Here is an 18,535-nt window from a genome sequence, read left to right on the forward strand (position 1 = left end):
TCCTCATGGCAGATCCAGGCGGTGGATGCACAGAGCTGCCTCAGTATCTCCTTTGGAAACCCGATATGGCTATTTCTAAGGATTGCCTAAAGCCCTCTGGACACCTGAAGCCTCCAGAGAGCAAGATATTGCAACACACATACACACACACACACACTCATGCACATACACTCGTGCCCTCTGAGGAAGTTCTTAGCCTACCATCTCTAGCCAGAGCCCAGAATTGGAGGTCATAATGGCCTTTCCCTGTGTAATGGCTGCCCACAATCTCAGGGGAACAGCAGCCACTGCCTGCATTTCTAACCTTTTACCAGCTTCCTTTCATGCCAAGGAGAAACTAGGAACAAGAACACAGTAATATGATCCCCAGTTAGCATAAAATAAAAACAACCCAGCCATGTTTTCCATGGGCTTTTCCAACCTCAAACGAAATGCATGAAGCAGGGAGAAAGAGATAAAAATACATGCATGGAACTATAAATGTACATACTGTCTGTGTATGTACAGCCAATCATCCTGACATAAATGAGTATCTGTCTCTAGGAAAACCAAGCAGTCAGATGTAGAAATCTGAGAATTTTCGCTTTCCAGAGTGCAGTCTGTGTACAGACAGGAAGGGATAGTGCCCTGATGACTCAGTGGGGAAGGGGTTAAGTCCTCAGCCATCCTGTTCTAAAGTGATTTATGATGATGTGCAGTGTTTCAAAACTCTCCCCCACCCCGCCCCAGCCCAACCCCAAAGAACAGCCCCTCTCTCTCCCCCAGTCCAGGCTCAGGCTCACCATGCTGAAATGGGAAGGAGGCGGTGTTTTGCTGATCTGTTAAATTCTTAGTGAAGTTTCCTTGATTTCCAGTGGCTGCTGTTGTTTGAGTTTGGTTTGGATCAAAACTGAGGTTGTCCTGGCATTGCTGGGACTGAATCCAGGCAAGAGGAAGAAGAAAAAGGAGAAGGAAAAGAGGAGAGAAAAAGGTGGGAAGAAATAAAGGGAGGAGAGAAGCGTAAGGAAAAGAAAAAAGTCCTTTTTCAACATCACATTCCTGTGTTTTCCCTCAGCCTGGAAACTATATTAATCCCAGTGCTTTTACGCTCGGAAACAAAGGGACTAAGCCAGACTGTGGGGGAAAGGGTGATAAGAAGGATCCTGGAACTCGAAAAAGAGAAAGAGCGAGATTCAGAAATAGCTGGGGCTCCACTTTAAGGGGCGTCCAGTACTGTCGGCCGGGGGCATTGGCACACACAGACACACAAGCCTGAGCAGAAAGAAGCTGCAGACAAATGGAGATGCAAAGACTTAAAAGGACAGCTCCTTTCACCTCATTCTACTTGTCAAGAAGGTAAAAAGGCACAGCCAGAAAGAAAAGAAGAAAGCTCAGCCCTCAGGTCCAGACAGGCGGTGGTCTGCGTGTGGCTTTGGGAGCTGGAGCTGCAGTAGACCCCTTTGTATCGGACAGCCTCGCAAAGGAGAAAGAGAGTTGGGAGGAAAAGTATTTCATCTAGGAACTGTCCTGGGAGCACACTTCAGATTACATTTTAAAGCCTCTGCATTCCATCTCCATGAGCCACCATGTAAGTGTGTAATCCTGCCTGTCTTTGCTGTGCTTGTTTGTTTCTTTGTCGCTTATTTGAAGAAATGAAATGGGAATGTTGTCATAATTGATATGCTCAGTGTGCATTTTCTCTGGAGCATCAGACTGTCAGTTGAAACAGTGCAAGCATGTTGAATGGGTTTCCTGCTTAATATAGCTGTCTCTGCTAAGCACTGACAAATTACAGGGACTTAAATGCAACAGGATCTCATCCGACTTTCCATTCCCTGACCTGCCTCCTTCTTCTCTAACCGCCCCCCCCTTCCCCTCCCCTTGGCCAAGATAGAGAAAGAGATAATGCCCAGCTCTGTTTGCAATTAAATGATTTTCTTTCTTTCTTTTTTTACTCTGCCCTCCGCTTTCTGTCTTTTGACCCTGCTGCCTCCCCAAAGTGGATTGCACAATGACATGGAGAATGGGACCCAGTTTTACCATGCTACTGGCATTGTGGCTGGTGTGCGGATCAGAACCCCACGCGCATGCCATGAATAGAGGGAGCCGCGGAGGGCAGAAAGCGCCTCCGGTTTCCCCCGTCAACAGAAGGCCAGCTCGGTTACTGAGGCACACGGGGAGGTCTCAGGGAATTGAGAGAACCACTCCGGAAGAACCAAACCTCCAGCCTCTCCAAAGAAGGAGGAGCATACCGGTGTTGAGAGTGGCTCACGCCACGGCACCGTCAGCCTCCCTGGGTATCCACGGGGCCCCAGTGAGAACTGTGCGGAGACCAGCAGCCCGGAGCTCTCCCCGTGAGATGGTCCGAGATGAGGGGTCTTCAGCTCGGTCAAGAATGTTGCGCTTCCCCTCTGGCTCCAGCTCTCCCAACATCCTTGCCAGCTTTGCAGGGAAGAATAGGGTGTGGGTCATCTCGGCCCCCCACGCCTCGGAAGGCTACTACCGGCTCATGATGAGCCTGCTGAAGGACGACGTGTATTGTGAGCTGGCGGAAAGGCACATCCAGCAGATCGTGCTTTTCCACCAGGCAGGCGAGGAAGGAGGCAAGGTGCGGAGGATCACCACTGAGGGCCGGGTCCTGGAGCAGCCCCTGGACCCCAGCCTCATCCCAAAGCTGATGAGCTTCTTGAAACTGGAGAAGGGCAAGTTTGGCATGGTGCTGTTGAAGAAGACGCTGCAGGTGGAGGAGCGCTACCCTTATCCGGTCAGGCTGGAGGCCATGTATGAGATCATCGACCAGGGCCCCATCCGCAGGATAGAGAAGATCAGGCAGAAGGGTTTTGTGCAAAAATGTAAGGCCTCCGGGGTAGAGGGCCAGGTGGTGGAGGAAGGGAACGATGGCAGAGAGGCAGGAAGGCCAGGCCTGAGCAGCGAGAAGAGGAAAGAGGAGCAGAGGAGAGCACAAGTGCTACCAACCAGGGAGAGTCGGCTGAAGGCGATGAGGAAAGCGGCCACCGCTGCGGGGGCCCCTCCTCCACCGCCCACAACCCCACGGGCCACCACCCTGCCTCCTGCTGCAGCCACAGCAGTGACTCGGGCCACCTATCGGCCGGTGACGGTAACTGCAAGACCTACAACCCCCGTGGGCTTTCCGACCACCCAGAGGCCCTGGGCCCCCCCGGTGCACCCTTCCTCGGAGCCTCACAGGGCCTCAGCAACAGCCGAGGTGGCCACTGCCAGGGGCCCCGTGGCCTCCAAGAACCTCTACCCTCCACCCAGGAAGGAGCAGCCCAGGGAGAGGCCGCAGACCGCCCGGAGGCCCAGCAAGGCCACCAGCTTCGAGCGTTTCACGGCTGCCCCTCCCACCACCGTCTCCGAGCCCAGCACCAGGGCTGGCGCCGGCCGTTTCCAGGACAACCGCACGGACAGGTGGGAGCACGGCCCCCGGGACCCGAATGTGGGGCCGGGTCCTCACAAGCCTGCAAAGGGGAAACCTCCCCAAAAGAAAGCCCGGGACAAAATCCTTAGCAATGAGTACGAGGGTAAGTATGACCTCAGCCGGCCGACCGCCTCTCAGCTGGAGGAGGAGTTGCAGGTGGGGAATGTTGCCCCCAAAAAAGCGAAGGAGTCTAAAAAGCACGAAAAGCTTGAGAAACCCGAGAAGGAGAAGAAAAAGAGGGTGAAGAGTGAGAAAGCAGACAAGTTACTCAAGAGTGAAAAGCAAGTGAAGAAGGACAAGGCTGAGAAAAAGAGCAGGCAGGAGAAAGAGAAGAACAAGAAGAAAAAGGCGGGGAGAACGGAGAAGGACGGGCACCTGAAACCCACGAAACACTTCGCGCAGAGTCCCAGGAAGTCGGTGACCGACCTGCTGGGGCCCTTGGAAGGCAAACGAAGGCTCCTTGTAAGTAATCTTCTCCTTGGCATTGTTCCGTGGGCCGAGGCAGTGTCCGGGCTTGGTGTGTTATTTTTCTAAAATCACATTGTTGGATGGCAGCCTGTGGCTGAACAGGCGCTATGTTCATGCTATGATCATGAGGTTTGTCAAGGAAAGCCAGCCAGGCCAGTGGTTCCTTTTGGTTAAGATATTCTATGAACCTCTATCCACACAGACCCGCAGCCCTAAGTACAGAATCAATGACTGGGGGATCTTAGCCATGAGCCCAGGGAAGCACCTGTACTCAGCTTCTTCCAAACCCATCAGGCCCATCCCCACTTTACTTCTCTCTTCCACAGGACAGTGGAAAGATACACAGGAGGATACCGCTCCCTTCTGCCAAGTGCAAAGAATACCTAAAGTGGAATGCACTGGCCGTGGTCACAATTTAGGACAAGCGTTTCTCTCTGCATGAGCTTAAAAACTAGAAGCATGTGCATGGGTAAATGGCAGGTGTCCTCCTTTCCCCCCTAATTAGGTATATATCAGCAGTTGGAAGACTCAAAGGGGAAAGTAGAGCAGCCTGGGTGGGGAGTGGTTATGACGGGAGTGGGGAAGGGTCCTTGCTGGTCTGCCCTCACGAATATACTTTTAAAACCAGCTGGCTAAAATCTTCTCCCCTAAAGGCTGCCTCCCCCACTGCTTTGCCACCGTCCAAAGAATGATACCAGAACCTAGTCAGACCCAAGAGGGCTTTGGACGGGAATAAGCACCATCTTAAACGTACAGGCATTCTCATCAGTGTAGAGAAAGGCTCTTCTTCTCTCAATGTCTCCTTGCCCCTATTTTAGTGCCCTTCCAAGAAGGGCACTAAAAAGGGGCTAGGGGCCCTTTTTTGCCCCTGGCTTCCTAATGTTACATTTTACTCCAGGCTGCCTGGGAGGAAAAGTGCATAATGCAGTTAATTCAGAGAAAAAGATCAGCAAATGGATGTTGGGTAACCTGAGTCAGGAATAATTCTCTCAGCTAACTGGGTGGAAGGGAGCTGTCCCATGCCATTGAGGTCAGCATCTATCCTGCTGAAGACACAAGGTGACTCCATGCCCTGTGTTCCTGCCACCGTAAGGGATGGCATCTCTTAGAGGGTCTTTTAGTTTTTCCAACTAAATTTGGATTAATGATCTGAGCAAAGTGACTCTGGCGTCCATGTATCTTTAGTGGTTTCAAAAAGTTAAATGTGCGTTTGAAATACTATTCAGAGCGGAGTCCCTTGTGATATTTATCATGGGTGGGGCATATCCCCAGATTCTCAGCTATTTCATCCATAGTGTGTGTATCTATGTATTAGAACAAAGCCTACGTTTTGGTTGATTCTACAGGTTCATGTGTGTGTGTGTGATGTGTGTGTGTGTCTTTTTACATATTTTTTGTATGTTGTTACCTCGTTTTTCACCAGAGCCTTAAAGTAACTATGTAAACTTAGGTTAGTAGAGGATAGGCTGACTGTTAGAGTAGTTTAACAGCTGCTTGGTTATTCCCAGAGTACACAGGTTTCCAGTCAGAACCAGAAGAATCACTGCTTTCAGAGTAGAATCCTACCTAGTACAGAAACTCTGGGGGCAAAGTGCTGTCTTTGGGGTATGGGAAAGCACTGGTAGTGTGCTCTATTGCTCTCTTCCTGAGTACCTGGGACTTTGTCCAGCCTACTAAAGCATATCACCCAACCCTGGCCATTTGGCCAGCAGGGCAGACATAGTGTTCCTCGTGGTCAGGTTTTAACCAGGGGGAAATAATCCTGGGTAAAATGTCAGAACTGTAATTGTGCACCCATCTGGCAAACACTTCCACCGCCCCTAGCTTGTGAGTCAGAAGAAAGGGGTTTTCATACTATATCCCTGATATTAGTCATGCCTTTCATTTCTCTCTCTTTCTCTCCACTCCCTTAGTCAGGGATTTGAAAGCCCAGCTGGGTCTTTTCTGCTTTTAACAGTATCCCTGATCATAAATTTCTAGCAAATGAAACTCAAACGGCAGGTTCTGCTGATGTCATGTGAGGCAAAACAGAAACCAGCTGGGATTGCTCATGGCAATGTTGCTCTTTGGGGTTGGACAGAGAACTGGGATTGTTATTAGAAAGAAAATACCAACAGGAGGCATTTCAGTCCCACGTGTGCTCAGCTGATGATCATATCAGAACTGTGTTCTCTGAAGAGCTAATGATGTCTAAAAGAAGAATGGATTAGAAAAGGCATGATAAAAGAAACACAACATAAAGTCAAAAGATGGAGAGAAAAGTGTCTTTTTCACCAGACAGAGAGGAGACCAGTGTCTCTGGGTGAAAGATTTTGCTGGTGCCATGTATCTTTTTTCCATTCATTTTTCCTGTCAAGCATGGCTGATGTTATTCAGGAAGTTTCAGTGATTCAATTAATATTCATTAAGGCTCAGCAGCCTCCAAGCTGTTCAAGTACAGCTGACAACATAGCCCTCCAACTGGCCTCAACCTAACCCAGTGTGCTCAAACTGAAATGAGGTTTGCATTCCAAGAAGTTGTGCTGGCCCTTTAGCTCACCTTCCCAGATTTTCAGTAACTTGGTGCCCAACTACAGTTAACCTACTGCTTTGCATTTATTTATATCATTCTTTAGATGTGAAAACATCACATAACTGCTACTTAACTACTTAGAGAAACACTGGCAGAGATGGTATAGGTTATGGTCAGGTGAACAGCATCCTAATGGGCTTCAAAAGGAGCTTCAGGTAGAGCCAGGTGTCCTATTCTTAGGCCAGAGGTCAAGCCTCCAAACCCTCTGCCTCTCAGCCTGTCAACTGAAAGGGGCACATCCTGCAAGGTGCTTTGCTGAGACTGTGGATTAACTTTCACAACAGTCCCACGAGGAAGGACTAATCAACTCCATTTACAGAGGAGGCAACAGAAGCTTAGACAAGCTGAGAAGTTTCCCAAGGTGTATAGCTAATACGTGACAAAGCCAGAATTAGAACTGAGGTCTGTTTGGTTTTTAAAACTGAGGGTCAAACCATGGGTGTGAGCTTATCATGGACATATGCCATAAAAAGAAGGGGAAACTGAGAAATGAACGTTAGTAATACGGATGTTTTAAAATTCATTTTCAACCTTGAATTACTCACATAAAGGGTGAGGTACACCAACTGTCAACACTTTGTGTTGAGCACCAATGTACAGTTTCTGTCTTTAATAAGCTAGTTCTTTGCACCTCAACTCACCGGCTTTCCACACAGTCAGTGGAGAACAATAGATTGAATCCCAGTTAACCTAATCCCTCAGACTGGTTGGTGTTGGTTTGGGGGTGACAACAGTGAGAATATAGGTGAGCTGTTTATCACTAAAACACTGGAGTCCGGAGTGTAGCTGAAAAGCCGTCATGCTGTGCCTTGAGATCTTCCTACTTGTCAATGAGCAAGAGGGCTCATCACGCCAAAGTACATAGATTCAAGTTCAAGTTTAAGCATTCTTTGAAGACTGAATCTCCCGCAATTCAAGTACGTTAATACTTTTAACCTTACCTCAGAAATCTGGATATTGGGACAACAATCTACTTATTTGGTTTAATTTTAGAAAAGGATATAAAGCTCCGGTTTACTAAGGCAGACTACCAGCTGGGACGCTATTTCTCAGAATCCTGTCCTAGTATTTTGACCTTAACACAGTATTTGGAATAAGTTGAGACTTAAAATGTCTTCCCTCTGACATCTTCACATTCCTGTTTGTGCCCTTTACTTATGCAACCTGGCTTGATTATACTCTGAGGCTGCTTGTGCCAACATACCAGTTGGAACAGAAACATGAAAAAGAACAACACAATTCTAAATTCACTTTACATGCCCTGATTTATCACCACCAAACTGGAAAGAGGCCAAGTGCTAGACAATAATGTTTACTGAGAAGTTCTAGAATGCTCTTTTTAGGAAGCGGGGACTGGATACCATTTTAAACACTGTTTGAAGTAGTGCCACACTAGAAAATGAATGGGACGTAGATGTCAACACACAGGGAAAGAGTCGCTGAAATACGTTTAGATGATCAGCCTCTTTTACTTTCTGTGCTGCAAACTCGAGGAGCAGATTGAACATAAGGGAGAGTGTCTTTACCAACGGTTCGTGGGCTGCATCTTGACTTTCATAACCAGGAAACCACTCCTCTGGCTGGAATGATCTGTGTAGCCAGAGGAACGTGGGCCAGAATTGTGCTTCTACTGTCTGCAGGGCAATGGTGGGGCTGGAGCTTCAGTGCCTTGAAGAATGGATCCTCTGGTTGGGGAGATATTACATAAACATGAAACAAAGAGGTAAAAGGAAATACATAAATTTCAGGTGAGCCGTGCAGGCAATAAGAACAGTAATTAAAAGGAGAAAGTGAGCATTGTGGGCTAGAAGACACTTTAAGAAGGATGCTGCATTTGAAGAATGACTCAGATTCTGATAAGATGGAAGGGTGGGGAGGACTTTCTGGGTGAGAAGGGTGACATGGGTGAAGGCAGAATGTGAGTGAATTATTCAGAGGCAGCATACATCTATGATGCTGTGGTGCACGCAGGCTGTATATATATTATACATAATATATATACTAATGTATATGCTTGATTCTCACTACTTTATGAGCTCATAGGGAAGTTGTTCCACAGTAAAGATGAGAAAACTAAGGTTCAGAATGTTAAGTGGCCTTGTTGAGGTTACAGAGTAGCCAGGGGTTGAACTGGGACTAAAATGCAGGCCTTCCAATTTTGACTGCAATCACCCTTTCTCTGTGCTACTCTGCACAGATTCCTCTCATTTCACAATTTAGGCCAGTCTGGCTACAGGGTGAAGAGGTCACGTAAGGGAGGAATAGGAGGAAAGTTAGCTAGGGAAAGCCGGAGGCCAGGTTGTGGAGGGCTGGAAGCTAGGAAATGAGTCATGCTAAATGAATGTCACCTCACGGGTGGGTTAAGGCTTCCTTGGGCAAAGGGCCTGAGGTGAAAGTAAACATCAGAGCCCTTTATTTATTTAAGTACAGCTCCCACTGGGTATCCAGGGCCTAAGGCTACTGTATTCAGAGATACATGGGAGAAGCTGCCAGGCAGGGGAGAATGAGGTTCTATTTGATTACATATTCTCTGAAATTCTCAATTATGCACAAGGGGGAGAAAAAGACCAAAGGGGGCTTTGAGGACTCTTAAAATCCTGTCATATCATGGTCTGTCCATGTACTGTAAGGGTCCATGAATGGAATGGAGTCTATGTATGGATTTGAAGTTACAGAGGCAGGTAATTATCAGTCATCTAGCATATATTCTAAATATGGGCCTATCCTTCTTTTAGCACAGGGAATCCAGACTCATTACCAGTAAATCTTACCTTCGTTTTTTTTACTCTTTTGTGTTCTCACTTAAACATTCATTTTATTTATTTTAATATAGTGTATCTGTGAACAAAAAAAAGCCAGAAAGAAAAACCTAAAACATACCAACAAAACAAAACTCCTGGATGTGGGCTACCATGAAAACCTAAAGAATTATTTTCAAATGTCATGTAGCTAATTAAAAAACTAACAAAAACGAAAATACCATCACTATATCTTTTTATAGCCACCTTAAATCTTTTTTAAGACTAAGTATGAATCAACAAATAAATAAGGGGAAATTTTATTATTTTCCTCTTGGGAAGTTATTTTTCTAAAACAAGCATTTCCTACTTGCCCTGTCCATCTGAAGAGGTATATAAATACAAAATCAAAAATAGATGAAATCGGGGCTTCCCTGGTGGCACAGTGGTTGAGAATCTGCCTGTTAATGCAGGGGACACGGGTTCGAGCCCTGGTCTGGGAAGATCCCACATGCCGCGGAGCAACTAGGCCCGTGAGCCACAACTACTGAGCCTGCATGTCTGGAGCCTGTGCTCCTCAGCAAGAGAGGCTGCGATAGTGAGAGGCCCACGCACCGTGATGAAGAGTGGCCCTCGCTTGCCACAACTAGAAAAAGCCCTCGCACAGAAACAAAGACCCAGCACAGCCATAAATAAATAAATAAATAAATTTAAAGTAGCTAAAACCATTTACATTCCCACCAGCAGTGTATGAACTTCCAGTTTCTCTGCATATTAAAAAAAAATAGATGAAATCATGTCTATTTAAGATAAATAACAATCTGAGAAAAACAAAACAAAACAAAACTTCATTCTGGATAAACTTTGTTAATGTTCCACTCAAAAGCTATTGAACTCATTTTTTTTTTTTTTTTTTTTTTTTTTTTTTTTAGTACGTGGGCCTCTCACCGCTGCAGCCTCTCCTGCTGCGGAGCACAGGCTCCGGACGCACAGGCTCAGCGGCCACGGCTCACGGGCCTAGCCGCTCCGCGGCACGTGGGATCCTCCTGGACCGGGGCAGGCGGACTCTCAACCACTGTGCCACCAGGGAAGCCCTGAACTCATTTTGATTTCCATGAAGCATAGTATCTTCTCAAGCACAGAGAATTCTTAGAAGGGAAAGCCTGCAGGCAGCAATAAACACATCTCTGACAGAGCAAAATAAACAGCAGGATGAGCTGGGAGCAGATTTGTTACCATTTTGATAAAGTATTCGATAAAGAGGTTAACAACATGGTGACTTTCCCTCTGCAAAATGCCAAGCTAATAGCCACAAACTTCAGAAATATTTTATAAGGTTAGATGGGTAAGTAGAAAAGTGGTTGACGAATTTGAATTGGTCAAATGAAAGAAACCGTATAGACGGTGGTCCAGTGGTTAGGACTCCATGCTTTCACTGCCAGTTCAATCCTGGCCTCTGAACTAATGATGAGCCTGCAAAGGGTGAGTAGACAGTGTTTACTGCAGACATCAGCCTAGTGAGCTAATGGGGTTAGAGAGGTCAACAAAGACCTGGTCATCATCAGCATAAAACTTCATGTCCTTCCACTTCCAGGGTGAACAGCACATGCCTACACACTCATGGATTGTGGTACACAGTTCTGGTTTCTGCTCAGGAAGAACCTGGTAAAATTGGAGAAAGCTCGGGAAAAGGCAGCAAAAACAATCACCAGAGTCAAAAGGCTTTTATTTGGGGCTCGATTAAAACACTGAGGCAGTCTTAGGGAGAGGGTTCAAGAGGAGCCCTAAAAAATAAGAGTATCCTCATTTTATCCAAAATAATGAAATATGTTTTCCCAGATAGCTGGTGACTAAATCATCTCTTTCTATTGCTGTATCTTCTCTTTCCCCAGAAAAAGTCAAGAGTTTCAAAGTGAGTGTGAGAGACACAGGGGCTAGGTGAAAAATACAGTTTTGAATTGGAGAGAAGGCTGAACTGAAAGAGTAAAACCCATCCTGTTCGAGGACTCCAACATCAGACATCCACCACGAGCTCTATGCAGGCCCAGTGTGACAATGACTATATTCTGTGACAATACTGGGCCAAAAGGCTGTCCTAAAAATTCTCTGCAAGGTTGCCCCATAAAAATTCTAAGCCGTCAAATGTTCCATAGTGCCTAAGGCCTGTCTATGAAACTCAACACCGTGAGACATGAAATAATAGTGGTAACCACTGAATTCATGAATGTCTGAGCAGCCAATTAAGATAATGAAGATCAAAATAGAGGAAGAAATGGGAATTCCCTGGCGGTCCAGTGGTTAGGACTCTGTGCTTCCACTGCAGGGGGCACGGGTTTAATCCCTGGTTGGCGAACTAAGATCCCGCATGCCGTGGGTGGTGCAGCAAAAAAAAAAAAAAAAAAAAAAGAGAGAGAGAGAGAGAATACAGTCATTTAAAAAATAAATAAATAAAACATAAAACAAGAGAGATAGCATTTATTGAACAATTGTTGCATGCCAAGTATCATGTAATGCTTACATCAGCCTTGCGAAAGAAGCATTCCTGTGCAGAATTCACAAATGAGAAAACCAAGACATGTGGAGACTGGTAATGAAGGCAGACAATAGTGGAAATGAATAGAAAACTCTAAGCTGTCTGGAGTCATTAAAAAAAGGCCTTTCCAAATGGTCTCTTTTGGCCTTAATTATACTATCTATTCAACAAAACAATCTAGTTTCTTCATTTAGGTGTCAGTCACTACCAACCCTCTATTCCAAATCATCCCTTTGGCTTTTGCCTCTGTGTGAAACTATCACCGTGAGTTACTATTTTCTTGCTTTCACCCTCCTCCAGCTGATCACTGCTCCCAAGGCTGAGAACAGTATGTATGTGCAGCAGCGAGATGAGTATCTGGAAAGTTTCTGCAAGATGGCCACCAGGAAAGTCTCCGTGATCACCATCTTTGGCCCTGTCAACAACAGCACCATGAAAATCGACCACTTCCAGCTAGGTTCTCTGAAACACTTTATTATATTATTGCTTTTCTCTCAGCTAAGGTGGGGCACACCTTATGGGAGAGGTCGGTGGGGAATCAAAAGGAAAATTTAGGTTTCAAGAGGGCTCTTTTCTTGTGGTAACAAAGGTCAGTCTGCCTAATTACTGATATGTAGCCATTCTGAATGGTTCTGGTTTAAGTTTTGGGCACTTTAAAATGAAAAATATCAAACACTGTATGGTTTGAAAGTCAGTAAGATGGAGGAAAAGGGGAGAAGTAATAACAGTGTGTCGGGGGCAGCCAGAGAGGTATCCTGACACTTTCTTCTGGATCCTGAGTCTTCTTTTTTTTTTTTTCCTTGCGGCACGCGGGCCTCTCACTGCTGTGGCCTCTCCCGTTGCGGAGCACAGGCTCCGGACGCACAGGCTCAGCGGCCGTGGCTTACGGGCCCAGCCGCTCCGCGGCACGTGGGATCTTCCCGGACCGGGGCACGAGCCCGTGTCCCCTGCACCCGCAGGTGGACTCTCAACCACTGCGCCACCAGGGAAGCCCCTGAGTCTTCTTGCCTGTGAGCAGCACCATCTGATATTCCTGTAGCCTTTGTGCTGCAGGCGACTCCCTCACAGATGGGGTTCCTGCAGACCCTTGGGGGTCCTTGACTCTGGCCAGGCTTGGGGGGAATGAGCCGGGGCTGAGAGAAGCTGTGAAGCTAAATGAAAAATCACTGGAAATACAGACTGAATGGCGCCCACGTCCTTTTGGAAAGCAGAGGGATTTGGCTAATGTAGAGTTTTCACAGTTTTTCATATTAATGATGCGTGTGAGGTGTACAGCTCAGCGTTAGGCAGCTAAGGTCTAACTCACTGCGTTCTCATGGGAACATGGCAAGGCTTACTGTGAGTAGTTATGCCTCGTGGTCAGAAGCCCCACCTCTAACCCACCCAGTTTCTTTTATAACTATTACATCTCTAGAGCTTTATTTTTTTAAAAAAAAGTTTTTTCTTACATGATTTCTCTACTTTTGTTTATTGTTGTTTCAACTATAATGAAAATCCTTCTTCTTGTACCATTTGCGTATCCTACATATTTTCCATAAAATATATTTCATCTGAAAGCATACAAAACATACTTTTTCCATTAGTCAACTTTTTTTTTTCTGGCTGCACCGCGGCATGTGGGATCTTAGTTCCCTGACCGGGGATCAAACCCGCGCCCCCTGCAGTGGAAGTGCAGAGTCTTAACCACTGGACCACCAAGGAAGTCCCTCCATTAGTTAACATTTAACTTCATTACATGTAACGTTACCTCACATATTTTTCTGTCATGTGATCTTGGTATCATTGAACACGTATCAGTCATAATTATGTCATGATAATGTCAACTTGATTTTAATATAGTCTAGCTTTCTAAATCATATTTTTTTGTTGTCGTAAAAACACTCAGCATGAGGTCTATCCTCTTAACTAATTTTTAAGTGCACAATACAGTATTGTTTAGTATACATAGGTACAGTGTTGGCCAGCAGGTCTCCCAAATTTATTTGGGTTTGAAGTTTCAGTTATGCATTCTCTATTTTTATTAGCTCACTTTTCCCTGAGATAGTTCTAAAGGAAAATAAATAGCATCCTGTCCAATGTCCTCTCATAAATCATTGTGGATCAGTGATTGGTTTGTGGACATTTATCTCTGTGCTGTATGTATGTCTGGGAGGGAGAACAAAAAGAGAGAGAGAGAGAGAGTGTGTGTCCTTACCAACAATAACAATAGTCATACAAACAAAAGACACAGAAGAAGTTCTAGAGTTAAATAAAGAGGTTCAAATCCACGGTCACAATGTATTTGTTGTGTGACTTTGGGCAAGCTATTTCCTAAGTCTCAGCTTAGAACGTAGTTATATACATTTCACAGGTGATGGTGAGGATTTAATAAGAAGTTATATGTAATTACCTGTCACATAATAAGTACTGCTATTGTGGTCATCACCACCATTTGATCTGGCAGGCATCTGGAGATCAATGCGCTGTCACAGGGACTAGAGCACGTATAATTGAAAAATACTTGTAATTGCTTTCTGCTAATTACACAGCGTTGACAGGGAACCCTCACAACTGCTTCTCAGGGTCAGGCTGCATTACTACTCTTGGTGACAAAACTGAAGCCCAAGAGGGACTTCCCTAATGGTCCTGTGGCTAAGACTCCGCGCTCCCAATGCAGGGGGCCCGGGTTCGATCCCTGGTCAGGGAACTAGATCTTGCATGCATGCCGCAACTAATGCTCCCACATGCCGCAACAAAGATCCCATGTGCTGCAACTAAGGCCCGGCACAGCCAAAATAAATAAACTAATATTAAAAGAAAAAAATTTTTCAATGGTGTATTAAAAAAAAAAAAACTGAAGCCCAAGAGACTAATACTACAAAGCCACATATTCTGTGGTTAACTGGGAGTCAACCATTGGCTTCCTGGATTTTCAAATAGTAGCATGAGCCAGTGAGCTTGGTTATAATCCAGATGTCTAGAGAGGAAGTAGGTATTCAATCCAGTACAGAAACATGCTGGCTGGTGATGAAAGCCTTCCTCCACCAGGTGTTCCCAGTGTCAAATATGTTATGCACCAACTCACACAAAGAATTGTCATTCCTTACTTCAGAGAAGTTTGGAAAAATCATTATATCTTCCACCTCAACCTCTACATGGTCCTAACTGTTACAAGCATTTGGTGCTGCCTTGGCAAAATGTTAACATTAATCCTGCTGTCTTTTAGACATCTGGATTGAATATGAACTGTAGAGGACTGAGATTTTCTTTTCTGCCTTATTGGAAATCAGGTATTGTGATTTGGGTGTTTGCCACTTACTGAATGGCAGCTTGGACATGATTTGGGGGCCTTTTATTTTGTTCCTTATCTAATTCCTGGAAGGCCTTTCTCTCCTTGTGTCATGTCCCAGGTTACCCTTATGGGAAAGGCTGTAGTACTTTCAGCCAAGACTGGGAGTCAGCCATGGGAAAACAGGAGTTGGCATATGCCATGGTCTCAGTGAACCAATCTCCAGCCTTGACCGATTTTCAGCTGGAAATCTATCAGATGGCCTTACTTTCCTCAAAATAAATCAGGCACTCTCTACTCTTCCAGTCTTTTACTGGTCCTTAAAAGCAGAGGCCCACATCCAACTACAGTGTGGGCTGTACTCATCAGCTGGCCTGTCTTGCTAAATGTATTTGAGTTATAGATGATGGACCTACAAACACCAGGAAACTTACTTTAAGGTTTCAGTCATTATTCGTTCTTGAGCAAATTCCAATGCAGAATAAGCCCATCTGGTTTTGCCAGCCCAGAGTATATTATACGTGATGGTTTAGAATGACCTAACACAAAAAGAAAATAAAAATTAAAAAAAAAAAAACCCAAAACCAAAAGACGAAAAATAGAATGGCCTGACACATAAAGGCATTCTTAATTGTTAGAGATATTTAAAGTATCAATCTAAGATAGGAATATTGGTGTCTATGTTAAGTGTATGAATTATAGACAAAGTTTGTCAGGTGGGAAGCAGTTCCTAGCTAAAGGCATTTATTGCAGAATGAAAAGAGAAGTGAGGAAAGCACAGCAGACATGTATATATATATATATATATTTATGTGCTTAGCAAAATGTAGAGATGAAAAATATTTTGACACTGGTATTGATCACCAAATTTTAAGAGTTAGAACACAGGACATTTTTATGGGCAAAGGCAGTTTTTGATAGTTTCTTTTTTTTTTTCGGTACGCGGGCCTCTCACTGCTGTGGCCTCTCCCATTGCGGAGCACAGGCTCAGCGGCCATGGCTCACTGGCCCAGCCGCTCCGTGGCACGTGGGATCCTCCCGGACCGGGGCACGAACCTGTGTCCCCTGCATCGGCAGGCGGACTCTCAACCACTGCGCCACCAGGGAAGCCCTGATAGTTTCTTTTGAAAGAAGAAAAAAAGGGAGGTGGAAGAGTTTATGGAAGTGTAATGTGGCGACAAGGAGAGACAGTGTTGATTCCTTATTCATGTGAGTAGAGAATTCCTAGGTGAATCTCTAACACAGCTTTCCTAAGTGAGACTGATAGAATACATTTCAGCCTAAAATACTCTACCTTCGATCCTGTTGAAGAGAATTGTTCTTTATGAACAGCCTCACGACCATCAGGATCCATAACAATGCAGAAATGCTGCTTTCCCACAGGAGCACCTGAAAAATTGACCCTTTGCCCCAATTCCTCCTTTCTTCAGTGGTGACTATGCCCGGCAGCTGCCTTCTCTAGAACCTGCCACCCGGTGCCGGGAGACAAGGCTGGGTGAGTGATCAGATTTCCAGACACTGCCTGTGGTCTCGCTCTCTGTTTATTCAGTCTTTGATTATCTATCACTCCGTGCCCTAGAGGCTGGAGAGGCTGCCCCCTCACTTGTCCAGTCATCCCATTCAACAGCAAGTGTACCAGTGTCAAGATCAACCCCTGCAAGCAAGGGGTGAAAAACACCTGATAAGTCAAGTGCATAAAACAAGTGCTTGAAGAATGTGGTAGAGGAATAAGCTCTTCCAATTGCAGTCATCACAGTACTGTATGTATCACAGAATTTTGAAAAGCGGGTGGATTTAAAGGAGGGGCCTTGAAACTGAGTAGATTTTTTTTGATAGATGATGACTCTATCATAGGTGCTTTTTGTTTTTATTCTTTTTTTTAAACAAATGATACATTTTTTTGGATTCCAAAGTCAGAGCTACATAAAAAGGCATACACAGACAAGTCTTACACCCGTTCCTTATTCCTTTACCTTATTATTCTCTGCCCCCATAGGAATATTTATGATTCCTTGTTTATCCGTTTAATGCTTGTTTGTGCAAACACAAATAAATATAAATGCCTATATTCCTCTTCTCTCTCTCTCTCTTTTTTTTTTTTAACAGGAAACTGTTTTATTACCTTGGCTAGGAAAGACCTTTTTTTTTTTTTAAATTGAAGTATAGTTGATTTACAAAGTTGTGTTAGTTCCAGGTATACAACAAAGTGAATATATATATATTCTTTTTCAGATTCTTTTCTGTTATAGGTTATTACAAGATATTGAATATAGTTCCCTGTGCTACAAAGTAATTTCTTTTTGTTTTCCCCTTCTATTGTATACAAACTGTAGTATACCGCATGGACTACTTTGCGTTTTGCTTCTTTCATTTAAATATATTTCCTGGAGATCTTTTCTTATGAGTACATAGAGATCTTTCTCATTCTTTATTAAGCCATTGTGAGATTCTACCACAGTCTCTTTAACCATTCCCCTTGATGGACATTTGGATTGCTTTCAGTATATTGTTTTTATAAACAATTTCAGAATTAACCCGTACACATGTCACTCTATGTATGTGGGTATATCTTTACAATAGATTCTGAGATGTAAGATTGTTGGGCCAAACAGAAAGTGTATCTAGTTTTGGTAGATATCACCAAATTTCTTTCCATACAAGTTGTATCATATTGCAGTCCCACCAGAAATGTGTAAGAACGTCTATTTCCCCAAACCTCTTCAATAGACTGTGCGATCAAACTTGTGAATGTTTTTAAGGAATGCAGTGTGTGAAAAATGGTATCTTAGTGTGATATAGTGTTAGGTTGCATTTCTCTTTTTATGAGTATGATCGAAGATATTTTCATATGTTTCAGGAACATTTATGCTTTGTTTTTAGTGTCCTTTGCTTATTTTTCTATTGTGTTGTTGGTCTTTTTAATCTCAGTTTATAGGCGTTCTTTATAAAACAGAAGGAAAATTCAGACTCCCTGGTCTTCTCTCCACTCCAAGATGCTGACCCAGTTTGGGGATGGGGTCCAGAAATCTGTTTTTAAAATGTTGCTCAAGGGATTCTGATTTGCAGATAAGTTTGATCTAGAGCAGAAGGTTGGGTGTAGGATAGAAGGGAAGAGAGGGCTAGAAATATAGATTGGCACCCGATTTTAAAGGATTTCAAATACCAGGACAAAGAATTCAAACTTTATTTGGTAAACCATGTGAAGTCACTAAAGATTTCTAAATATATTTTTCAAATAAATTTTAAATAACTTTTAAGGTTTAGTAGTCAGTCTGTAGGACAGAAAAGCACCTGGCAGGACACATTCTTCATAGACAAGACAAATTGGCAAATTGGTCTTTCTAGACAATTGAGACAATTGATTAAGGCAAAGGAATAGTGCCCCCCAGGGAGCATGAACCAGATTAGATCTGGATTCAAGGATTGTAATTTTTAACATGCACTCCAGGTTCATGATGAAGGTAGAGAGTGACTCATAATTTGAAAAACTGCAAGAGGAAATTGGGAACTTCTGAAGCAATAGGGGAGCTGAAGTGGT

The 18,535-nt window shown here is 44.3% G+C and overlaps 1 protein-coding gene across 1 annotated transcript in view; it reads left to right on the top strand.

Annotated features, from left to right (window-relative positions):
• The first annotated feature begins 792 nt into the window (after positions 1 to 792).
• CCDC80 (coiled-coil domain containing 80) overlaps positions 793 to 18,535 on the top strand; it is a 34,107-nt gene continuing 16,364 nt past the window's right edge. The window contains exons 1-3 of the mRNA XM_024735420.1: positions 793 to 1,567; positions 1,980 to 3,880; positions 12,030 to 12,186. Coding sequence (XP_024591188.1) covers positions 1,991 to 3,880; positions 12,030 to 12,186 — 2,047 coding nt within the window. The 5' untranslated portion in view covers positions 793 to 1,567; positions 1,980 to 1,990. The remainder of the gene's footprint in view (positions 1,568 to 1,979; positions 3,881 to 12,029; positions 12,187 to 18,535) is intronic.

This window comes from Neophocaena asiaeorientalis, unplaced genomic scaffold (genome assembly GCF_003031525.2).
Source record: "Neophocaena asiaeorientalis asiaeorientalis breed wild unplaced genomic scaffold, Neophocaena_asiaeorientalis_V1.1 scaffold136, whole genome shotgun sequence".
Taxonomy (NCBI): Eukaryota; Metazoa; Chordata; class Mammalia; order Artiodactyla; family Phocoenidae; genus Neophocaena; species Neophocaena asiaeorientalis.